Genomic DNA, 26,712 nt, shown 5'->3' on the forward strand with positions numbered 1-26,712 from the left:
AATAATTAAAAACAATTACAGCATAATCTTACCTGACAAAAATCGCAGCTTCAAAATTCAAGATCAAAGAGTGCTAAGAAGCAGTAACATTACATGGGCACCATACTGTAAGTCACGCAGAGGGCGACGACAACAGGTACATGGGCACCATACTATAAGTCACGCAGAGGGCGACGACAACAGGTACATGGGCACTATACTATAAGTCACGCAGAGGGCGACGACAACAAGATGTTCTTCTGTCATATTTTAATGTGTATTATCATCAGCGACCATCAGTGCTTTTTTAGAACCTTTTGAAGGTCCCCTACTAGAAGGACTAGGTGATGCGACATAGGTGTCGTCAGCCGTTTCCGTTCTGTTCCGACCACAGGTTCCACAGTAGAATGAATATCACTTTGTGTTAATGTTTAACAGAAAGAATAGTTTCCCTTCTGTCTGGTGACACAAGTGTCTTTTAAGAAAAACTTTGCTTAGACAACAAGATAAGTTGGAATCCAAAGGGCCATTCGTAAAGTGTCATGTTACCTAAAGTGGATAACAGTGGTTAAATGGAATGTACAGTGCCACCTTCGATTAAGAGGTATCCGGTTTTCTGGACTTTACTTCCAGTGTTATAGCTTTCCACATAATACTATTGTAGCACTGAACTTGACCATTATCTTGAGAGTTATAGGAGTGGTACAAATAATAGCGATTTCTTTATCGTGAAAGAAATTCCTAAGCTCAGATGACATAAAAGATGGCTCACGATCACTAGATATGTGTGATGAAGTGCCAGCAATCGAGAAGAGCTGACATAAAGATATGAGCACTGAAGTAAATGAGATGTGAGGACAAGACATTATGAAAAATAATCGTGAAAACTCATAGCTTTGATCAGCTTCGTTTGTGGAGGCTTGAAGAAACTAGGTTTGATCTCAGCACAAACTACAGCTAATCATTCTTTTGATGTCACAAACAGAACACGGAGAGATCCTGCAACGAATCATGAATGGCACAAACAATCATAAAGTTCGAACAGTGAGTCTGTGTTAATAGCTGAGAAATGACTCTGTGAAGGTGTATCAGCTGCCATGTTGCACTTTCCAAGTCGATTGTTTGTGTCGTAGCTGTATGGTGTTTGTTCAAGATTCTCTCTCATGACTTCCTCATTCATTATCTTTCCAGATTCTTTATTGTTAAACATAAATGCTTCTGATTTTTGGTCTGTGATGAGCTGAAAGTGATGTTCAAGAAGGTGATACTTCCATTTAAACTGTATTTCCACAGTATAACAGGCTTCTTTCTGTAGTGCAACGTGGCGTTGTTCTAATGCTGAGAGTGCTCTTGAGATAAACCAATGGATAATCCATCTAAATAAACATAGTGGCGATTGCACAATTTGAAGCGTTTTATACAACAACAAAAGATGAGCTGCGATCTATAGCTGTCACCGTTGTTTTGTGATCTATAGCTGTCACCACTGTTTTGTGATCTATGGCTGTCACTGCTGTTTTGTGATCTATAGCTGTCACCGTTGTTTTGTGATCTATAGCTGTCACCGTTGTTTTGTGATCTATAGCTGTCACCACTGTTTTGTGATCTATGGCTGTCACTGCTGTTTTGTGATCTATAGCTGTCACCGTTGTTTTGTGATCTATAGCTGTCACCGTTGTTTTGTGATCTATAGCTGTCACCACTGTTTTGTGATCTATGGCTGTCACTGCTGTTTTGTGATCTATAGCTGTCACCGTTGTTTTGTGATCTATAGCTGTCACCGTTGTTTTGTGATCTATAGCTGTCACCACTGTTTTGTGATCTATGGCTGTCACTGCTGTTTTGTGATCTATAGCTGTCACCGTTGTTTTGTGATCTATAGCTGTCACCGTTGTTTTGTGATCTATAGCTGTCACCACTGTTTTGTGATCTATAGCTGTCACCACTGTTTTGTGATCTATAGCTGTCACCGTTTTTTGTGATCTATAGCTGTCACCGTTGTTTTGTGATCTATAGCTACCACCGTTGTTTTGTGATCTATAGCTGTCACCGTTGTTTTGTGATCTATAGCTGTCACCGTTGTTTTGTGATCTATAGCTGTCACCGTTGTTTTGTGATCTATAGCTGTCACCACTGTTTTGTGATCTATAGCTGTCACCACTGTTTTGTGATCTATAGCTGTCACCGTTTTTTTGTGATCTATAGCTGTCACCGTTGTTTTGTGATCTATAGCTACCACCGTTGTTTTGTGATCTATAGCTGTCACCACTGTTTTGTGATCTATAGCTGTCACCGTTGTTTTGTGATCTATAGCTGTCACCGTTGTTTTGTGATCTATAGCTGTCACCACTGTTTTGTGATCTATGGCTGTCACTGCTGTTTTGTGATCTATAGCTGTCACCGTTGTTTTGTGATCTATAGCTGTCACCGTTGTTTTGTGATCTATAGCTGTCACCACTGTTTTGTGATCTATGGCTGTCACTGCTGTTTTGTGATCTATAGCTGTCACCGTTGTTTTGTGATCTATAGCTGTCACCGTTGTTTTGTGATCTATAGCTGTCACCACTGTTTTGTGATCTATAGCTGTCACCACTGTTTTGTGATCTATAGCTGTCACCGTTATTTTGTGATCTATAGCTGTCACCGTTGTTTTGTGATCTATAGCTACCACCGTTGTTTTGTGATCTATAGCTGTCACCGTTGTTTTGTGATCTATAGCTGTCACCGTTGTTTTGTGATCTATAGCTGTCACCGTTGTTTTGTGATCTATAGCTGTCACCGTTGTTTTGTGATCTATAGCTGTCACCACTGTTTTGTGATCTATAGCTGTCACCACTGTTTTGTGATCTATAGCTGTCACCGTTGTTTTGTGATCTATAGCTGTCACCGTTGTTTTGTGATCTATAGCTGTCACCGTTGTTTTGTGATCTATAGCTGTCACCACTGTTTTGTGATCTATAGCTGTCACCGTTGTTTTGTGATCTATAGCTGTCACCGTTGTTTTGTGATCTATAGCTGTCACCACTGTTTTGTGATCTATAGCTGTCACCACTGTTTTGTGATCTATAGCTGTCACCGTTATTTTGTGATCTATAGCTGTCACCGTTGTTTTGTGATCTATAGCTACCACCGTTGTTTTGTGATCTATAGCTGTCACCACTGTTTTGTGATCTATAGCTGTCACCGTTGTTTTGTGATCTATAGCTGTCACCGTTGTTTTGTGATCTATAGCTGTCACCGTTGTTTTGTGATCTATAGCTGTCACCGTTGTTTTGTGATCTATAGCTGTCACCGTTGTTTTGTGATCTATAGCTGTCACCACTGTTTTGTGATCTATAGCTGTCACTGCTGTTTTGTGATCTATAGCTGTCACTGCTGTTTTGTGATCTATAGCTGTAACCGTTGTTTTGTGATCTATAGCTGTCACCGTTGTTTTGTGATCTATAGCTGTCACCACTGTTTTGTGATCTATAGCTGTCACTGCTGTTTTGTGATCTATAGCTGTCACCGTTTTTTTGTGATCTATAGCTATCACTGCTGTTTTGTGATCTATATCTGTCACCGTTGTTTTGTGATCTATAGCTGTCACTGCTGTTTTGTGATCTATAGCTGTCACTGCTGTTTTGTGATCTATAGCTATAACCGCTGTTTTGTGATCTATAGCTGTCACCGCTGTTTTGTGATCTATAGCTGTCACCACTGTTTTGTGATCTATAGCTGTCACCGTTGTTTTGTGATCTATAGCTGTCACCGTTGTTTTGTGATCTATAGCTGTCACCGTTGTTTTGTGATCTATAGCTGTCACCGTTGTTTTGTGATCTATAGCTGTCACCGTTGTTTTGTGATCTATAGCTGTCACCGTTGTTTTGTGATCTATAGCTGTCACCACTGTTTTGTGATCTATAGCTGTCACCACTGTTTTGTGATCTATAGCTGTCACCGTTTTTTGTGATCTATAGCTGTCACCGTTGTTTTGTGATCTATAGCTACCACCGTTGTTTTGTGATCTATAGCTGTCACCACTGTTTTGTGATCTATAGCTGTCACCGTTGTTTTGTGATCTATAGCTGTCACCGTTGTTTTGTGATCTATAGCTGTCACCGTTGTTTTGTGATCTATAGCTGTCACCGTTGTTTTGTGATCTATAGCTGTCACCGTTGTTTTGTGATCTATAGCTGTCACCACTGTTTTGTGATCTATAGCTGTCACTGCTGTTTTGTGATCTATAGCTGTCACTGCTGTTTTGTGATCTATAGCTATAACCGTTGTTTTGTGATCTATAGCTGTCACCGTTGTTTTGTGATCTATAGCTGTCACCACTGTTTTGTGATCTATAGCTGTCACTGCTGTTTTGTGATCTATAGCTGTCACCGTTTTTTGTTATCTATAGCTATCACTGCTGTTTTGTGATCTATATCTGTCACCGCTGTTTTGTGATCTATAGCTGTCACTGCTGTTTTGTGATCTATAGCTGTCACTGCTGTTTTGTGATCTATAGCTATAACCGCTGTTTTGTGATCTATAGCTATAACCGCTGTTTTGTGATCTATAGCTGTCACCACTGTTTTGTGATCTATAGCTGTCACCACTGTTTTGTGATCTATATCTGTCACCGCTGTTTTGTGATCTATAGCTGTCACTGCTGTTTTGTGATCTATAGATGTCACTGCTGTTTTGTGATCTATAGCTATAACCGCTGTTTTGTGATCTATAGCTATAACAGCTGTTTTGTGATCTATAGCTATCACCGCTGTTTTGTGATCTATAGCTGTCACCACTGTTTTGTGATCTATAGCTGTCACTGCTGTTTTGTGATCTATATCTGTCACCACTGTTTTGTGATCTATAGCTGTCACCGTTTTTTGTTATCTATAGCTATCACTGCTGTTTTGTGATCTATATCTGTCACCGCTGTTTTGTGATCTATAGCTGTCACTGCTGTTTTGTGATCTATAGCTGTCACTGCTGTTTTGTGATCTATAGCTGTCACTGCTGTTTTGTGATCTATAGCTATAACCACTGTTTTGTGATCTATAGCTATAACCGCTGTTTTGTGATCTATAGCTATAACCGCTGTTTTGTGATCTATAGCTATAACCGCTGTTTTGTGATCTATAGCTGTCACCACTGTTTTGTTATCTATAGCTATCACTGCTGTTTTGTGATCTATATCTGTCACCGCTGTTTTGTGATCTATATCTGTCACCACTGTTTTGTGATCTATAGCTGTCACCGCTGTTTTTAAGTCTGTTTTTTTTAGAAATCCAAAATAGTTTTAAGCAACAGATGTAGATGTAAATTACCTGCATTAAATAAATGCATGAATTTTCTCACAGAATTGGGAAAGTCACTGAAAGCTGAACAGTCATGGAAGTCACAATCCTTACTGAACTGTTTCAGCGCCTGAAATGTGTTGAAATCTATCAGTGGACTCTATCATATAAATCTTCTTATATTTTATGTATACGTTTTGTATAACCGCCACATTCAGCTGTGTATTGATATACAGCTGATACAGCATAGTTCACTAAGACTGCTATTTTGTGCAGAGAGAGATCAGTTATTGAATGTATAAAGTTTTCAAATGTTTGCCTCCAATGATTCTATTATTTAGCAGCTGTGGAGTTGTTTGGATCAGTACCATATCTCTCGGGTTTTAGAAATTTGCAGGCTGACCCTGCCTTTTGAGTTAATAGTTATCTGTTTCACATATTACAATAACGTCCTTTTCCAGGCTGTCCCTGGCTTCTGAGTTAATAGTTATCTGTTTTACATATTATAAGAACTTCCTTTTCCAGGCTGTCTCTGCCGTCTGATTTCGTAGTCATATGTTTTACATAATACAAGAAATTCTTTACCGGGTTGTCCCTGCCTTCTTATTTAATAGTTATCTATTTTACAAATTATCCTGCACTGGTAATAAATTTACAAAAATGTGAAATATAGGTGTAACACATGAAGTTCTAAAAACCCTAACGTATTTTATCTTATTCACCATATGATCCTGGCATAGCTATAAAATGAAAACGTGAACGTAAAATAATATATTTTTAAAGGTCCTCAACAAGACAAGTTTAGTATTGACGCATCTGGCCAGATTATGTTACGTGGAAGTCCCAAAGTTTGTGAGGATAGATGCACTATCATCGTTACAGCCAAGTCTAAACGTGGAGATAATCAGCTTAAGGTAAGGAATATTAAGTCGCCGCAGCAAAAATGTTCATCGACGTTTACACTTTGAACTGATTTTAAGCAGGCGTAATTTCATTTTCTCTTCGCCAGGACATCTCTCTGTCACTATAAACATTTCCTCACCAAGTGATGAAAGACGTTATGTCATTACAGCAAAAAGATATCTGTCTTAGGTTTATTTGTTTTTGAATTTCGCGCAAAGCTACTCGAGAGCTATATGCGCTAGCCGTCCTTAATTTAGCAGTATAAGACAAGAGGGAAGGCAGCTTGTCATCACCACCCACCGCCAACTCTTTGGTTACTCTCTTACCAACGAATAGTGGAATTGACAGTCACGTTATAACGCCTCCCCGGCTGAGAGGGTGAGTATTTTGGTACGACGGGGATTCGAACCCGCCACCCTCGTATTACGAGTCGAACACCTTAACCCATCTGGCCATGTCGGGCCGTATCTGCTTTAAATGACGTTTCTCGTATTTAGCCAAGACATATTTGTATAGAACAAACAGTTTCTTTATGGTGTTATATTTGCTAATAAATAGTATTTCTTCAAACTTTGACGAGCTCAACATAATATCTAAAAAAAAATCATTTTTTTTAAATACTGCAGTTGGAGATATTGATAACTTAATAGCTTGAGTTTCCGAAATTTTAACTTATTATTGATTGCTTGTAAGAACAATTACGTTTCGTGATAACCTGTTTACAATTGGTAATAAATTATTTTACAAGTTTATGTTTAACAAATAATTTTCAATAAAACCATAATTGGTTTCATTTTTCTATTCTTAAATTAATAAAAAAAAAATATTTTGATTACAGAATATTATTTTGTATAAATATGGTAAACTTATGAAAAGTAGTTCACGTTCATGAACAGTGAATTTTCCTACAACAAATCCTTCGTAGTAAACGGGAAAAGATAATAAAATCCAGGTTTTTATGTTGAGATGTTATTTAAAGTTTTACTTAAGTATTTCATCCTCTTACTGTTGTTATTTTATTTCTTTTTTGATAACGTCTGAAACAAATGGATTTGTTGTTATTCGCTGTGAATATATTACGTAATGTACTACAAGCATACCACGTCTTCTATTCTGACATTATGCGCAGAAAATATTTAACAGGCAGCTCAGTTCAGGATGTGCAGATTTAACGCGTGCGCAGCTACTGGCTGGCATAAATCAGTTTCACAATTAACACTTTTGATGACGAGAAACCCACTTGAAATAACAACGTGTCTCAGAAAGGCTGGTATGGGTATTAACACTTTTATTGATAAGGAGAGAAGAACGTTTCGACGAAGGTCAAATCGTTGTTCTTTGCTTATCAATAAAAGTGTTAATTAACCCATATGAGCCGTTCTGTTTGTTGTTTGTTTGTTTTTGGAATTTCACACAAAGCTACTCGAGGGCTATCTGTGCTAGCCGTCCCTAATTTAGCAGTGTAAGACTAGAGGGAAGGCAACTAGTCATCACCACCCACCGCCAAATCTTGGGCTACTCTTTTACCAACGAATAGTGAGATTGACCGTCACATTATAACGCCCCCACGGCTGGGAGGGCGAGCATGTTTGGCGCGACGCGGACGCGAACCCACGACGCTCGGATTACGAGTCGCACGCCTTACGCGCTTGGCCATGCCAGGCCTGAGCCGTTCTGAGATAACACCTTTCACATTGCTAACTGAATTTCACTTGACAGTACTATTGTGTTACCTAATTATATGCACAGTATCCTTATCTATGTTCTACTAATACAGTTACGACAGAAAGTGTTCGTACCCCTGCGTCGTGAGTAGTTTTTCCGTCATAACTTAAAAATTATCACGATTAGGATAATGAAAGTAGAGTATATTATAAATATTATACTAACACACATCTTCATAAATTTTTATGTGGTGTTTAATCATCTGTATTTCCAAGTATGTTGATTGTTTTTTTTTTATTTACCGTTTAATCCACCTTTAAATTGGCCAGGTGGTTAAGGCGCTCGACTCGTAATTTGAGGGTCGAGAACTCGAATCTTCGTCACACCAAACACGCTCGCCCTTTTAGCCGTATGGGCGTTATAATTGATGATCAATCCCACTATTCGTTGGTAAAATAGTAGCCCAAGAGTTGGCGGTGGGTGGTGATGACTAGCTGCCTTCCCTCTAGTCTTATACTGCTAAATTAGGGACGGCTAGCGCAGATAGCTCTCGAGTAGCTTTGCGCGAAAATGAAACCAAACAAAATACATCCTTAAATATTCCAGTTGTTACGTATTGTAATTTATTTAGTACAAGTCTCCAATTTGTTATATCACGTATGTTAACTAACGTAATACGATTTCAAGTAACCGGAAATTTAAACTTAGAAGTTAATTAAATGTTAATATGTATTAAATATATAATATTTTCCAGCAAGATTGATACCAACAATTTTCTTTTTTTTACACGAATATATTTTGATATACAAACAAAACACAATACAGTTTATAATAATGGTTGTTACCAATAGTAATTTCAAATGATGGTTTATATACAAGAGATTTACAAACTTATAGACAATTCTGAACTTTCTATCCAGTGTGGAACTGAATATTTTATCGACGCCACGTCCTATCAAACAACACTAGAAGTTTCCTCTCTCTTTATCTTATAGAATCGCACAAGTTTTTTTTTCTATCTTGATCTTTTACAAATTAATTCTGAGTTGGTACCCTTCAACCTAGCTATGTAGATGTTGCTTCTTGATTGGCTCATACCTTCGCAAGCTGACTTTTCCCGGCGAAGATATTTAATGTCCTTGAAATACTAACGTTGAAATTCGATTTACTGAAGTTGAACAGTCTGTAATGTTCGAAATCTACAAATGTTGCTTGTTCAGTTCTGCAGTTTTCCGATTAATAGGCGTTAATCATAATTATAGTTACCAAGGCATATAGCATACACACTGTAGCTGTCCAATCATATTCTTCTTCAACTGTCTCTTGGCTACTGAGCTGCTTTTATATGAATCATGCGTATTTAGTAAACGTTGAACAATGTTCTAAAACACGCTAACGTTTTCGTAAAACAAATGTTGATTATTACACTCAGGAATCTTCTACAAAGTTCGAGAAAAGCAAAAAAGAAAACTATAATGAAACAAACTTAGGGACTAAAATAAACTTATAATGGTGAATCCGTGACACAGTTTCACAAAATATTTATTTTGAATACATAAACAGGAGAAAGTCTCCTGCTGAATGAACTATCTATTATTTTACCTTTACTTGGGCAAGAGAAAGTCTACTACTGAAGCATTAGGAAAATACATAGATAAAGTTTACTGGTGAGAAAGACGGGTTTCATAGTATTATATCTAAATTAATAAAGACACCTCCATCCCACTCCCAAATAGTGTAAACGATCTTCTCTAGTAACTAAATAACAATAACCGATGAAGTAAAATATTTACAAACGTTTGTTCACTTTTTTTGCTTCACTTCACGTTGTACTATATATACTATCTTTCAAACAGAGACATTTTACATTATAACAGTTTTGTTAAAAGAATTTATAAATTGACCATTTGGAGAATATATTTTTTACCACATTGTTAACAGGAGTTAATATTTTGTATCTGAATATAAAACACGCTTCATACGAAAATACTGATGCTAAAATATCTTATGATTAATTTGCTGCCTGCATATGTTAACATTTCCAATAACAAGCATCTAAATCATGTAATTCAGAATTACTTTTACTGATTATTTGTGATTATTTACTTACGTGAAATGGCAACATAATCTAGCCATCTGTAGTTTCGCATGATCACATGAGAATTTTACTCTTTGCGTTTTCAGTACGTTCTAATACTTTTGTACAGTTTAGGCCTATTCAATAGTTGTAAATACATATATGTCTGTGTGTCTATAATAACATAAGAATTTCACTTCATGCCAAATATGACGAACTTTCTGTAGAGACTGAACTAAACAGCCAGAAAATTAATGGACAAATAATGTTAAAATAAACGTTTCTAACACAACAGTAGAGGTGAACTTTCTGTTAGATATGTGTAGCGCAATCAGTTATATTAATTTACTGTTTCAGCTATTCGTATTACATAGCTGAATATAACCTTGCTTAGGCTTTCCTTACTCTGGAGGCCTGGCATGGCCAGGTGGTTAAGGTAGTCGACTCGTAATCCGAGGGTTGTAGGTTCGAGTCCCCGTTACACCAAAAATGTTCGCCCTTTCAGCCGTGGGGGGCGTTAAAATGTAACGGTCAAGTTTTGTGAAAATATTATTTACACGGAGAAAAGTGGATTTGTTTTAATCCATGGTTAATATTATTCCTTGGCGCTCGTGTGTAATGTGAGAATAGTATATAACATCCGACGTTAAAATGGGTACAGAATTAAACTATTTTAATTAAGGTCAACATATGACCACCAGAATGTTGACACTGAATGTTTGCAACATCACCTTCAGGAGCCTGTCTTACAAGACATAATCCGTCACATCAAACTTGCTCGCCCTTTCAGCCGTGGGGGCGTTATAATATTCGGTCAATCTCACTATTCGTTGGTAAAAGAGTAGCCCAAGAGTTGGTGGTGGATGGTGATGACTAGCTTCCTTTTCTCTAGTCTTAAACTGATAAATTAGGACGGCTAGCGCAGATAGGCCCTGAGTAACTTTGCGCGAAATTCAAAACCAAACCAAATTAGTCAGCAGCGCTCTCTAACTACGCGGCTATTAAACGAACAATAGAACGAATTGTTACACCTATGATGACCGTACAATTGAAAGTCTATTGCAGATTTACTTACATACCACAGTTCAAGTCTTGAACCTTTTCGATCCGCAGCCAAGCACATTAACCCTCTCGAATTTCTTGATTAAAGTAAACTGTGTTTACATTTTTTTTTATGTCTTTGTTTTTATAATCTTGTCACATATATTAATAAATTTATTGTTTTGTTCATTGAACCTTCCTTAAAATATTATATTTTAGATTTCTATATCATGATAGATTATTGACTACAGCATAATGGCTGTAGCTTATTATTGCTAATTAACCTTTTAACGTTTAATGAATGTAATATCTCTTTGTCGATTGAGGCCTCGACAGAGTTTCTTCTCAATTATTTTTCTGTTTCCACAGTTTGGCATGAGAATGGAAGTATAGAAACCAATTAAATGTTTGAGAGGGTAGAGGTATCAAGAAAACAGAAAGTGTCATGTGTAATTCTTGGCGCTGGACGATTATAGGGCAATACGTTATTTGATGTGACTATTTTAATTTGCGGAACGATCCAGTGATGAGGTGATGTGGTTTATAAAGCAACCTAACCATTGTGCCTACATTAAGTTTACGTATAATTTTGTTCCTTATTTTAAAAGCTAGGTACTTTAACAATAGTTGAGAAAATGATAGTTCTTCGGCGTAATGTGGGATATACGTATATACCAGAACGAAACAAGTTATTTTTATATCCTTGTGTCGTGTATATCCGCTGTGGTACAGAGCACTCCTTCAACGAATTACATCATCTAATACATTTACCAGAATCCACTACATAGAATACATACAGTCAAAATGTTACTAGGCCTAATATCGCTAATTCTTTTAATAGTAATATACAAAAGAAACTAAAAACAGCTATCTTTCAAAATGTATGGTCATTTGTAGTGCTTCAATGAATTACTGTGTGAAACTATCACATTCTTTGTAACTTTTTGCAATATTTTGTACGTATTAATAATCAGAACATTAACATCCTGTTTTATTCAAGACATTGGAAAACACAATTATAATCAGAGATATAAAGTTAACCAGAACAAAATTTTCATTACCATAATTGTTATTTTCAGACTGCTTGTTTCGTTTACACAGCAGACATTCATTTATTGTCATAAACCATTAAAATACATTGGCGATAGAGCATTACGTTATATTTTGTATTACACCTCTAACAAATCGTGGTTGAAGCCAGTCATCTAGATTTCAAAATATTAGTAATCGTGGATAAGAAACGTACGAAAAATATGTGTACAATGTTCTAATTCGTCACTTAGTTTATATTCACGCTCGTGGATCGTGAGCCATATATGAAACCCCTGTTCACGAAAGCTAAGCACCAAGTGGAGGTCGACGGTTCGATAAAACAGGATAGCAACATATTCAAAGTGGAAACGAATGTCGAAGGTGTCGAAATGAGTTTAGAAGGTAAGGACAGCATAGTCATGATTCTAAAACATTACTTGTCGTAGAGCAGTATACCGTTGAGTTTTATTTAGTGTTCATAAGTCTAAGAGAAGGTTTAGGCCTTAGAAAGTTTTTGGATGACGTTTTGAGCTGCTAGTGATTAGGAGAAGATCTGTGTGAGAAACTTAAATCGTGTCCAAAAATGTTTCTAAGGCAGATCCGATTAAGAAGTTTCGAATCAAGTTACTGTCACTTCTTTGAAATTAATGTACATTATTTAAATGACATAAGTTAAGTTGTAACATTTGTATGAAATTTACTGTCGTAATAATTTGATGTATAGTGGTATATATATGTATATATTGTATGTGGATTTGTAAAATGCGTATATATATATATATATGTTGTATATGGATTTTTAAATAGAGGAAAAAGACTTCCAGTACTTTTCCATTGACAAAAACAGCGGTCAAGTAAAGCTTACTAAACCCCTTGACCCGACAAAATCCAGTTTTGTCATACGAGTTAAAGGAATGACCATGACAGACCCGCAAGAAACTGATTATACAGAAGTAAACGACTTTTATTATGTTTTACTAAGTATATATGTATATATACATTGTCCTTCGTTATTACGGGAACGAAGCGATTTTGATTTGTTTTACTAAGTATATGTTCATTAACACGCGAGCAAAACGATGAAACTTTTAACTTTTATGCATTTGAAGTAATCTCATACTGTACAATAGAAAATATTTCAATACACACGTGTTTTTACTTTTAACATAAATAATAATTAAGGTACTGAAGATAATTAAACTGTGTCTTTGACTGTTTTATAAAGGACAGTTTATTTGGAATTTTTCACTTTTGGACAATTGTTGAAAAACAACTAACGCAGAATTCGTAAATGTAAAACATTACAGTAGAATAAATTGCAAACTTATTTATATTTTAAAATTTAATAAAATGGATGTTACTTACAGGAAAATGGAACTTGAAACATTTACCGTGTAAAATGTTTGAAATGTATAATCTTTACAAAATTGGTAATTTTTATAGTTTTATAACGCTAAAAATGTAGGTTCTTAACACATAGTGAACAACAGCGTTTAATCATGATAACAAAACACAAAATAGAATTGACTTATCAAACCTGAAAACCTGTTACGGAATTCACAAAACGAAATATTACATGCACCTGGTGAGTAGATTGTGAATGATAACAACAGAGAGTGGTATGAAATTTACGTAATCAAGTTGATGAAATGATATACTTACATTACTAAAATAATATATACTTACAATAAAGAAATAATATGTTTGCATAACTGAAACAGTTTTCACACATTATTTAAATAATATAGTACATTATTGGAGTGTGAAAGGTTAAACATAAAAAAAAACTGAAATCGTGAGATTAAGTTATTAAAACGTTTAAACAGTACAATTCCATTATAGAAACGAAGAAAATAATAAAACAAAACCTGAAAAATAGAGCAAATGCATCTGAAGTTTCTATGCAGTCGTATTATTACATTACAATGTTATTTAATGCTTATAAAAATCCATATTAATACCATTTATGCATTATCCATTACTCTAAGCAAACTTAATATAATTAAGTGAAAATAAAGAATTAATAAAAACAAATGTGAAAGTTGAGCGAATAAAACAACTAAAAATAACTTTTTGCTTATCTTAACGAAATCAGAAGGAAAACATAATGACATCACAATAATAACCGTGTATTTGAAAAAGTTGATAATTATAACAAACGCTATAATAAAAGCAATAAATAAGGGGGAAAAACTATGTCACAAAATGATGGAAAATGCAATTACATAGGAAAAGAAAATAATACTGGAATAGTAAAAGTGGTAAGTTACGTGATGACTAGAGATTCCTATTGGCATAAGATGCTCCATCACTGAGTGAAACTTATTTATATTTAATGAATTAATAAGGGACAATTTAAATAAGAAAAACAAATTGAAATGTGGTTCCAAAAATAAAAAGTTATAGTTAAATAAGTGAAATGTAGGGGCCTCAACAAAATTAAATATTCACTTATTGAAATATTATCAGCTTATTATGGATTTGAGATACATTGTCATATTACACATTTTAATATTCATTTCAGTTTATGGATTTTAAATAAATGTTTATCTTCAGTTTAAAAAATACTCTATGACAGAATTGTTTATACAGGAAGAAATCTGTTTTGATTTTAGATCGAATTCCAAGTAAAGTATCGTTTGTTTAAAAAAGACCAACATTTTGTAGAAGTGTCAAAAGACAAGGCGTTGGTGTACCAGTTAGAGTTCTTGAAACCCGTAGATCACGTCACGATCACTAATGAAGGTAGGCGAGTCATGTATAGAATAAATTTCAAATTATAATCTCAAAAACAATTCACTAATTTCATATATATTAAATAATACACTGCACAACAATTTTTTTGAAAAGTTTTGCTTCCTGAAAAGGTTTAGCTGATTGTGACAGGTACGTGGTGGGAATGCACAAATATGGTTTTGGTTTTTCTTCATTACATAGAAGCTCTGAGAAATAGACAGTTAACTGTTTACCGGCAATAACGTATTTAATTGCGCTTATGTTTCTAATACGCTATTAAGTTCAACATAATTAAAAATGTTTTGCTCCTGATTTTCGTTTCTATTCAATGTTCGGTGCATCACGTTGCAGTGTTCAACAGTAGTTAGCAAGCATTGACGGATTCCAGTTGCCTTGATATCGTTTTTCCATTGTAGCAATGTTCTGGTGAAACCTTTCACCGTGTTTGTCAATACAGCACCGAGATTTGCGGAAGAAGTTCAAGTGTGAGTGGAGGAAATGAATCTTGAGTGACATGTTGCACTTTATTGTTTTGTATGCTTTGAGAAGTTTGTCTACCAGCTGAATGTAATGTGGGGCTCTGTAATTGTCAAGAACGTCTTTGAAGGCTTTCCAGGAAATTTTTTCCGGTCCAACTAACAGATCTTCGAACCACTTGTCACTCATAACATGCCTCATCTGAGGACCAACAAAAATGCCTTCTTTGATCTTGGCCTCAGTTATGCTTGGGAACATCTGACTTAAATAACAAAAGCCTTCGCCTTCTTTGTTTATTGCTCTCACGAAATTCTTCATAAGTCCCAATTTTATGTGAAGAGGAGGCAAAAAAATCTTTGCCGGGTCGACAAGCGGTTCATGCGCCACATTTTTCTGTCCTGGAACTAACTTTTTACGGAGTGACCAGCTATGTCTAGAATAATGTGACTCTTTGGCACGACTGTCCCATTTACAGATGAAACAATAGTACTTTGTGTAGCCGAGCTGCAGTCCCAGTAACAGAGCAATGACTTTCAGATCTCCACAGATATTCCAGTTGTACTTGCTGTACTGGATATGCTTCAGCAGCATTTCCATGTTCTTGTAGGTTTCTTTCATGTGTGCTGCATAGCCAACAGGTATTGAAGGGTGAACGTTATCAATGTGTAACAGAACAGCTTTGAGGCTTAACATTGATGAATCAATAAAGAGACGCCACTTTTGCGGGTCATGGTCACAACCAATAGCAGAGAACAATCCTTCGATACCAACACAGGAACAGAGACTGTCAACTTGTTATATCATCTTGGCAGCTTTGAAAAACAAATATTTTCGTACTTTGTGACAACAAACACCATTCCTGCAGTCTCGAACCCACAAATTCGGCTTTTGCTTTTGACAGACCTAAATCTCTGACAAGATCGTTTAATTCTGACTGTGTTATGAGATGTGGATCGCCTGAGGAGCACGGTTCAAAATCCAGATCAGTATCACTGCCAGTTCCCTGCATTGCAGTTTCTTCATCTGGTTCGTCTAAGGTCTATTCCTCTGGTGGTTTCGGAATTGGAAGACTGTCGTCATGTGGCACTAGTCTCATTGCTGAAGGCAGATTAGGGTATTCAATTGACTTCTGGTTTTTGGTAGAGAAACCAGACACATTGGTCAGACAGAAGTAACAGTCCGTCATATGGTCTTTCTGTTCTCGCCATATCATCGGGACAGCAAACGGCATTGTATTTCGAGTGCCTCTGAGCCAAGCTCTTAGACATACAGCACATGTCACACAACAAATGTGAGGCGCCCATTCCTGGTCTTGATCACCAACTTTACAGCCGAAGTACAGATAATATACTTTCTTCACAAGAGCAGTCATTGAGCGTCTCTGACGAACAAGCGTATACTCGCCACAGATATAGCAGAATGTATCGCGGCTGTTACGACATTGACGACACGTATTTACCGACATCAATCGTTCTGTAAAACGTCTATACCATCTAACTTACTTGTTACAGTGCTACTCAGGCAATGCTATATTCTGAAACAATACAAACTAACTAAACTAAACTAACGTGGCAGGGGTTCAGTTTAGAGAGAGAGAAATCAGAAGAGTTCTCTCTCCAACTGGGGTGTTCAGGAACTTTATAGTTCCTTTTCGTCCCCTTTACGTGAGAAATGTTTTAAAATATCCATGGAATTTTTACTTTATTTTTAACATTTCAAAAATATTTGTGAGTGAGAGGAAGGACGGGAGAACTGGACGAAAGCAGCGAAAGTGAAGTGAGCCAGACTTTGGCTCGAGGATGGAGAACCCTGGCGGCTGGCGAATTGGTTTTTAAAATTTACTGTAATTAATTAGATACCCTTGACTGGGTAAACGGCCCTTTTCAGAATGAGGCTGGGACCTACAGGTCCGATGCCAGAGATTTTGCTGTGGGGGGAAACGGGAGTACCCCGAGAAAACCCACTTTCACGGCCTGGGCGCCGAATAGTCTACCCAGACCGTGCCCGGAAGTAGCTGGGAAAAAAAAAGAAGAAAAAAAAACCACAAAAAAAAGAAAAAAGAAAACTGATGAACTACGTTGATGGTGTACGTGAAAACCGTTAGCTGCAGTCTTGTAGATCGGGTGGCAACTTCTTCATGAACTTGTTTCCACACTTGAAGCCCATTGGTGCAACTGAGAAACGTGGTCTTGGTGGTGGAACTACTGGCTGTTCTTCGGTGAGTTGTTCTTTGCTGGTCTGTGATGCTTTGTTTCTTCTCGAGATTTTGGTTTGAGTTTTCTGCGTGGAGGTAGATTGTTTTTCAGTTTGTGCTGTCGCGTCGATGGTTATCTTCGTAATGGTTTGAGTCTGGCTGGTTGTTGAGTTCTGTGGAACTGGGATTGAAGTCTGGCAGGAACTGTCCTTTTTCTTTCTTGAACTACTGGAACTTGGCGTGTTGCCAACAATGGGTGTTGTCTTCTTCTGAGTCTGGTTGTCTGAATCCGTCTTCGTGTTTCTTCTAATACGGTCTGGACTCGGCGGTATTTTGGCATTTTCCTGTTGGAAGATTTCCGTTGGTTGTTTGCGATATCTGGGTGCTTGGTTTGAACCATTCTTGAGTGGTCGTCGATGTGGGCGTTCGGCTCTAAAATGAAATATATGATAATAGCAGCCATCTCGTAAAATACAGTCGGCACTGTACTTCGATGTTGTCACTATCTTCATGAAGTGTGTGGGATGATTACTGTTCTTAGAATAAATTCGATGAACTGCGTATACCTTGGCTTGTATTTGGGGTTCTATGGTTTGTCTAATTTCTTCTGGTTGAATTGATGGGTCGACGCCCCTGAGGAATACAGAATAAAGATTGACTGGACTTTTCGTTGGGGAACAACTTACTTTAAATTCAGTGTTCCATGGCTGGCACAGATAGGTTTGAAACAATACATACACACTATAAGGTCTATATTAACCCAATGAGCAGCATCTGTGTATGCAAGCCACTTTTATAGCCTGCTGAGACAGTGTCAAGCTGGCTCCGGCCTGCACGGGCTGCATACTTCCACAGAACACCTTCCAACATGTCCTGATTTCATGTCTGGACATGCCCAGACTGCACAAAACATTGTTCATAGGTCTCTTACAGAAACGAAACTTTTTGGACACAAATATAAGACAAAACATGAAAAAATGGAAGATTTCGATGAAACGGTACATGATGGGCAAATTTGGATGTGATTTTCGTGATCAACAGCCAAAATTCTAAAAGCAACACCCAACAGTGTTCAAGAAGCAAAAACTTTGTTGTGCAGTGTTATTAATATTGTTTACAAAAGTGTTCACATTTTAATGTTATTTGTTCGATTTTCACATTTACTGTTCTTTGTTATTGATATTGTGAATTGTGTTACGTTAAGCTGTAAATCGTAAATTGTCAAAGTGTGCCTATGTAATGATTCATTATTTCACTGTTGGACAACTTATGTTTATTTTCTATCAAACTCTATCGAATGTTAATGTCATGTCTTTTTGAAACATTCTATACTTTTATGGCTGTTATCATAAACGTATCTAACGTAAGTAATATATGCTTATTTTAATAATCTGGTATATCGAACAATTCACAAACTGATGAGCCTAGGACTAGGTCATTTGTTTATTATTTACCATGCAATTTACTTTGTACATGTCTATTCTATGAAGATAGATGTTTCTAAGTTACTTTAATGGATTATACAAGAATGTATAGTTAAAGAATCCATTCGAGTAAGCTTTATAAGGTTATGGATCTAAGATGTTCATTTATGTCTATCTTTACTTTATTAATAATCTACGCGGTACATCAACAGTATGTTTTAGGCCTAAGAACAATAATAAATTGATCACACCTCATTACTGGACATATTACAGACAAACCGTTTTGAGGTTTTGCACTGCAAGTGAAACAGATAAGCGAATGTTATTTGAAATACAAAAAGAACAATCAAGATATTTATAATTTTTCTAAACTCTAGGTGAATATGAAGGCATATTTCAAATAGAGTCAAATGGAAAACTTACAATGGATTCCAGTAAGGTTAAAAACAACGAAGAGTATAAGCTAGAAATCTCTGCACTAAAATCACAACCTGAGATTACAGATAAAACAACAATTATCCTATACATAAAAGAGAAATCTCGAGATATTCCTTTGTTTAAGAAAGATCAATACGTGGTGGAAGTTCCAAGCGACACCTCCAAGGGTCAGCCAGTTTTTACGGTAAAAACTAACGAAATAAAGACACCCAATGTAATGGAAGTTATAGGTATGTCGTTCATGTTTGTTTTTTTCAATATAAATCTGAAATTCAGTTAACCTGAGATAGTTTTAAATGAAACATAATATTTTGTAGAAATTAACATAAAAATTGTCTTTTTAACCTTGAAAAGATCATTAATCCAATATTTATACGTAATTGACACATTTATTAGAATGAATAAGAAATGACATATGGTTATTTTATTAATAGAAAGAAGCTCTGAAATAATACGAGCCACTTAATGAATTGAAACCTCTATGATATTGTGTACATAAAGAAAATTAGAGACCATTTTAGCGATGTTTGACGTGGTCTATGTTAAAAAATAATGTTATCAAAATAACTGTTTCATTTATTTATTTATGACAGAAGGAGACAGTGACAGCTTTACACTTGATCCAGAATCGGGTGTAATAACTTTAGGTTCAGGATATGATGGCTCAAAATTAAAATACACTTTAAAAATTAAGGGAACAACAGAGAATGAAGATGGCGAACAAAGCACTGACACAACAAATGTATGTATCTTTGAGATTAAAAAATTCAGACTTTTAATAATGAATGTGTAATGCAACGCTAATCAAACACAGTTGATTTTCACATTTTCCCTATGAAAGATATGTTTATATTCTATCAATTTTGGAAGTACGGGTTATTTAACAACTACAGAGGGATAATATTCTAGGTTTTAAAGTGCACGATGAATTAATTATTAAATATTCCTGGACGGTTAAATAATATTCCTAGGTTTAATTAAAAGCAAATATCCATATCTATTTTTCCTCCTAAAATGTAGATTAAGAAACATAATGATTTTTTTTTATGAAGAGAACTTAAACAACTACTAGAAACATACAACGAATTACGATATGGTCAGATAAAGTTCTGAGTGAAACAATTGCGTTCTTAATTAACTTAATCATTACTTTCTGTTTGTAGAAAAGTAATTTCACTTGTGTTTCATATCTGGCTTCAGTTTCTGTGTATTTAATGCTTAAATCTTTTTTACTTACTCACTTTTATATGATTGGAATGTTCTATGTTTATTTTTTTTATTCTTATAGATCGAATTCCAAGTAAAATATCGTTTATTTAAAAAAGACCAACATTTTGTAGAAGTGTCAAAAGACAAGGCGTTGGTGTACCAGTTTGAGTTCTTGAAACCCGTAGATCGCGTCACGATCAATAATAAAGGTGGGCGAGTCATGTCTAAAATATATTTCAAATTATAATCTCAAAAAACAAAACAATTCACTATTTTCATATATATAAATTATTAATATTGTTTATAAAGGTGTTCACATTTCAATGTTATTTGTTTGTTTTAAAACATTTACTGTTCTTTGTTATTGACATTGTGAAGTGTCTTAGGTAAAGCTGTAAATCGTAGAACATTATATGAGAATGAGTAATTGTACTCGTAATGCAGAAATTAAAGAAAATTGCAGATTTACATATCTGTGCTCTGTTAACTTAACCCTCAATGTAAAACCAGTTTTATGTTATGAAATAAACTCGAAAGACAAATTATCATTATCAAAGTGTGCCGTATGTAATAATTCATTATTTCACTTTTGGACAACTTATTTTTATTTTCTATCAAACTCTATCGAATGTTAATGTCATGTCTTTTTGAAACATTCCATACTCTTATGGCTGTTATCATAAATGTAGCTAACGTAAGTAATATCTGCTTATTTTAATAATCAGGTATATCGAACAATTCACAAACTGATGAGCCAAGGACTAGGTCATTTGTTTATAATTTACCATGTAATTTACTTTGTACATGTCTATTCTACGAAGATAGATGTTTTTAAGTTACTTTAATGGATTATACAAAAATGTATAGTTAAAGAATCTATTCGACTAAGCTTTATAAGGTTATGGATCTAAGATGTTCATTTATGTTTATTTTTACTTTATTAATAATACACGCGGTACATCAACAGTTTGTTTTAAGCCTAAGCACAATAATAAATTGATCACACCTCATTACTGGACATATTAGAGACAAACCTTTTTGAGGTTTTGCACTGCAAGTGAAACAGATAAGCGAATGTTATTTGAAATAGAAAAAGAACAATCAAGATATTTATAATTTTTCTGAACTCTAGGTGAATATGAAGGCATATTTCAAATAGAGTCAAATGGAAAACTTATAATGGATTCCAGTAAGGTTAAAAACGACGAAGAGTATAAGTTAGAAATCTCTGCACGAAAATCACAACCTGAGATTACAGATAAAACAACAATTATCGTATACATAAAAGAGAAATCTCGAGATATTCCTTTGTTTAAGAAAGATCAATACGTGGTGGAAGTTCCAAGCGACACCTCCAAGGGTCAGCCAGTTTTTACGGTAAAAACTAACGAAATAAAGACACCCATTGTAATGGAAATTATAGGTATGTCGTTCATGTTGTTGTTATTTCAATATAAATCTTATTTTCAGTTTTTAAAAGAAAAGAAAAATATTTTGTAGAAATTAACATAAAAAAATGTCTTTTTAGCCTTGAAAAGTTCATTAATCCAGTATTTATACGTAACTGACACTTTTATTAGAATGAATAAGAAATGATATATGGTTATTTTATTAATGGAAAGAAGCTCTGAAATAATACGAGCCATTGAATGAATTGAAACCTCTATGATATTGTATACATAAAGAAAATTAGAGACCATTTTAGCGATGTTTGACGTGGTCTATGTTAGAAAATAATATTATCAAAATAACTGTTTCATTTATTTATTTATTACAGAAGGAGACAGTGACAGCTTTACACTTGATCCAAAATCGGGTGTAATAACTTTAGGTTCAGGATATGATGGTTCAAAATTAAAATACACTTTAAAAAATTAAGGGAACAACAGAGAATGAAGATGGCGAACAAAGCACTGACACTACAAATGTATGTATCTTTGAGATTTAAAAATTCAGATTTTTAATAATGAATGTGTAATGCAACGCTAATCAAACACAGTTGATTTTCACATTTTCCCTATGAAAGATATGTTTATATTCTATCAATTTTGGAAGTACGGGTTATTTAACAACTACAGAGGGATAATATTCTAGGTTTTAAAGTGCACGATGAATTAATTATTAAATATTCCTGGACGGTTAAATAATATTCCTAGGTTTAATTAAAAGCAAATATCCATATCTATTTTTCCTCCTAAAATGTAGATTAAGAAACATAATGATTTTTTTTTATGAAGAGAACTTAAACAACTACTAGAAACATACAACGAATTACGATATGGTCAGATAAAGTTCTGAGTGAAACAATTGCGTTCTTAATTAACTTAATCATTACTTTCTGTTTGTAGAAAAGTAATTTCACTTGTGTTTCATATCTGGCTTCAGTTTCTGTGTATTTAATGCTTAAATCTTTTTTACTTACTCACTTTTATATGATTGGAATGTTCTATGTTTATTTTTTTTATTCTTATAGATCGAATTCCAAGTAAAATATCGTTTATTTAAAAAAGACCAACATTTTGTAGAAGTGTCAAAAGACAAGGCGTTGGTGTACCAGTTTGAGTTCTTGAAACCCGTAGATCACGTCACGATCAATAATGAAGGTGGGCGAGTCATGTCTAGAATATATTTCAAATTATAATCTCAAAAAACTAAACAATTCACTATTTTCATATATATAAATTATTAATATTGTTTATAAAGGTGTTCAAATTTCAATGTTATTTGTTTGTTTTAAAACATTTACTGTTCTTTGTTATTGACATTGTGAAGTGTCTTAGGTAAAGCTGTAAATCGTAGAACATTATATGAGAATGAGTAATTGTACTCGTAATGCAGAAATTAAAGAAAATTGCAAAGTTATATATCTGTACTTCTGTTAGCTTAACCCTCAATGTAAAACCATTTTTATGTTATGAAATAAACTCGAAAGACAAATCATCATTATCAAAGTGTGCCGTATGTAATAATTCATTATTTCACTGTTGGACAACTTATGTTTATTTTCTATCAAACTCTATCGAATGTTAAGGTCATGTCTTTTTCTAACATTCCATACTCTTATGGCTGTTATGATAAACGTAGCTAACGTAAGTAATATCTGCTTATTTTAATAATCAGGTATATCGAACAATTCATAAACTGATGAGCCTAGGACTAGGTCATTTGTTTATAATTTACCATGTAATTTACTTTGTACATGTCTATTCTACGAAAATAGATGTTTTTAAGTTACTTTAATGGATTATACAAGAATGTATAGTTAAAGAATATTCGAGTAAGCTTTATAAGGTTATGGATCTAAGATGTTCATTTATGTCTATTTTTACTTTATTAATAATCCACGCGGTACATCAACAGTATGTTTTAAGCTTAAGAACAATAATAAATTGATCACACCTCATTACTGGACATATTAGAGACAAACCTTTTTGAGGTTTTGCACTGCAAGTGAAACAGATAAGCGAATGTTATTTGAAATACAAAAAGAACAATCAAGATATTTATAATTTTTCTGAACTCTAGGTGAATATGAAGGCATATTTCAAATAGAGTCAAATGGAAAACTTATAATGGATTCCAGTAAGGTTAAAAACGACGAAGAGTATAAGTTAGAAATCTCTGCACGAAAATCACAACCTGAGATTACAGATAAAACAACAATTATCGTATACATAAAAGAGAAATCTCGAGATATTCCTTTGTTTAAGAAAGATCAATACGTGGTGGAAGTTCCAAGCGACACCTCCAAGGGTCAGCCAGTTTTTACGGTAAAAACTAACGAAATAAAGACACCCATTGTAATGGAAGTTATAGGTATGTCGTTCATGGTGTTGTTATTTCAATATAAATCTCATTTTCAGTTTTTAAAAGAAAAGAAAAATATTTTAAAAGAAAAGAAAAATATTTTGTAGAAGTTAACATAAAAAGTGTCTTTTTAACCTTGAAAAGTTCATTAATCCAATATTTATACGTAATTGACACTTTTATTAGAATGAATAAGAAATGATATATGGTTATTTTGTTAATAGAAAGAAGCTCTGAAATAATACGTGCCACTGAATGAATTGAAACCTCTATGATATTGTGTACATAAAGAAAATTAGAGACCATTTTAGCGATATTTGACATGGTCTATGTTAGAAAATAATGTTATCAAAATAACTGTTTCATTTATTTATTTATGACAGAAGGAGACAGTGACAGCTTTACACTTGATCCAGAATCGGGTGTAATAACTTTAGGTTCAGGATATGATGGCTCAAAATTAAAATACACTTTAAAAATTAAGGGAACAACAGAGAATGAAGATGGCGAACAAAGCACTGACACAACAAATGTATGTATCTTTGAGATTAAAAAATTCAGATTTTTAATAATGAATGTGTAATGCAACGCTAATCAAACACAGTTGATTTTCACATTTTCCCTATGAAAGATATGTTTATATTCTATCAATTTTGAAAGTAAGGGTTATTTAACAACTACAGAGGGATAATATTCTAGGTTTTAAAGTGCACGATGAATTAATTATTAAATATTCCTGGACGGTTAAATAATATTCCTAGGTTTAATTAAAAGCAAATATCCATATCTATTTTTCCTCCTAAAATGTAGATTAAGAAACATAATGAAATTTTATGAAGAGAACTTAAACAAATTCTAGAAACATACAACGAGTTACGATATGGTCAGATAAAATTCTGAGTGAAACAATTGCGTACTTAATTAACTTAATCATTACTTTCTGTTTGTAGAAAAGTAATTTTACTTGTGTTTCATATCTGGCTTCAGTTTCTGTGTATGCTTAAATCTTTTTTACTTACTCACTTTTATATGATTGGAATGTTCTATGTTGATTTTTTTTATTCTTGTAGATCGAATTCCAAGTAAAATATCGTTTATTTAAAAAAGACCAACATTTTGTAGAAGTGTCAAAAGACAAGGCGTTTGTGTACCAGTTTGAGTTCTTGAAACCCGTAGATCACGTCACGATCAATAATGAAGGTGGGCGAGTCATGTCTAGAATATATTTCAAATTATAATCTCAAAAAACTAAACAATTCACTATTTTCATATATATAAATTATTAATATTGTTTATAAAGGTGTTCAAATTTCAATGTTATTTGTTTGTTTTAAAACATTTACTGTTCTTTGTTATTGACATTGTGAAGTGTCTTAGGTAAAGCTGTAAATCGTAGAACATTATATGAGAATGAGTAATTGTACTCGTAATGCAGAAATTAAAGAAAATTGCAAAGTTATATATCTGTACTTCTGTTAGCTTACCCCTCAATGTAAAACCAGTTTTATGTTATAAAATAAACTCGAAAGACAAATTATCATTATCAAAGTGTGCCGTATGTAATAATTCATTATTTCACTGTTGGACAACTTATGTTTATTTTCTATCAAACTCTATCGAATGTTAACGTCATGTCTTTTCTAACATTCCATACTCTTATGGCTGTTATGATAAACGTAGCTAACGTAAGTAATATCTGCTTATTTTAATAATCAGGTATATCGAACAATTCACAAACTGATGAGCCTAGGACTAGGTCATTTGTTTATAATTTACCATGTAATTTACTTTGTACATGTCTATTCTACGAAGATAGATGTTTTTAAGTTACTTTAATGGATTATACAAGAATGTATAGTTAAAGAATCTATTCGAGTAAGCTTTATAAGGTTATGGATCTAAGATGTTCATTTATGTCTATTTTACTTTATTAATAATCCACGCGGTACATCAACAGTATGTTTTAGGCTTAAGAACAATAATAAATTGATCACACCTCATTACTGGACATATTAGAGACAAACCTTTTTGAGGTTTTGCACTACAATTGAATCAGATAAGCGAATGTTATTTGAAATACAAAAAGAACAATCAAGATATTTATAATTTTTCTGAACTCTAGGTGAATATGAAGGCATATTTCAAATAGAGTCAAATGGAAAACTTATAATGGATTCCAGTAAGGTTAAAAACGACGAAGAGTATAAGTTAGAAATCTCTGCACGAAAATCACAACCTGAGATTACAGATAAAACAACAATTATCGTATACATAAAAGAGAAATCTCGAGATATTCCTTTGTTTAAGAAAGATCAATACGTGGTGGAAGTTCCAAGCGACACCTCCAAGGGTCAGCCAGTTTTTACGGTAAAAACTAACGAAATAAAGACACCCATTGTAATGGAAGTTATAGGTATGTCGTTCATGGTGTTGTGATTTCAATATAAATCTCATTTT

The 26,712-nt window shown here is 34.2% G+C and overlaps 1 protein-coding gene across 1 annotated transcript in view; it reads left to right on the forward strand.

The window, feature by feature from the left end:
* Positions 1-26,712, forward strand: part of LOC143254396 (protocadherin Fat 4-like) — an 86,831-nt gene that overhangs the window by 46,012 nt on the left and 14,107 nt on the right. Inside the window, exons 13-23 of the mRNA XM_076509499.1 lie at positions 6,036-6,166; positions 12,222-12,372; positions 12,778-12,923; positions 14,586-14,715; positions 19,179-19,469; positions 19,833-19,981; positions 22,922-23,051; positions 23,974-24,264; positions 24,639-24,787; positions 25,326-25,455; positions 26,378-26,668. Of these exons, the coding sequence (XP_076365614.1) occupies positions 6,036-6,166; positions 12,222-12,372; positions 12,778-12,923; positions 14,586-14,715; positions 19,179-19,469; positions 19,833-19,981; positions 22,922-23,051; positions 23,974-24,264; positions 24,639-24,787; positions 25,326-25,455; positions 26,378-26,668 (1,989 nt within the window). The remainder of the gene's footprint in view (positions 1-6,035; positions 6,167-12,221; positions 12,373-12,777; positions 12,924-14,585; positions 14,716-19,178; positions 19,470-19,832; positions 19,982-22,921; positions 23,052-23,973; positions 24,265-24,638; positions 24,788-25,325; positions 25,456-26,377; positions 26,669-26,712) is intronic.

The sequence above is a fragment of the Tachypleus tridentatus genome, chromosome 6 (assembly GCF_004210375.1).
Source record: "Tachypleus tridentatus isolate NWPU-2018 chromosome 6, ASM421037v1, whole genome shotgun sequence".
NCBI classification, from domain to species: domain Eukaryota; kingdom Metazoa; phylum Arthropoda; class Merostomata; order Xiphosura; family Limulidae; genus Tachypleus; species Tachypleus tridentatus.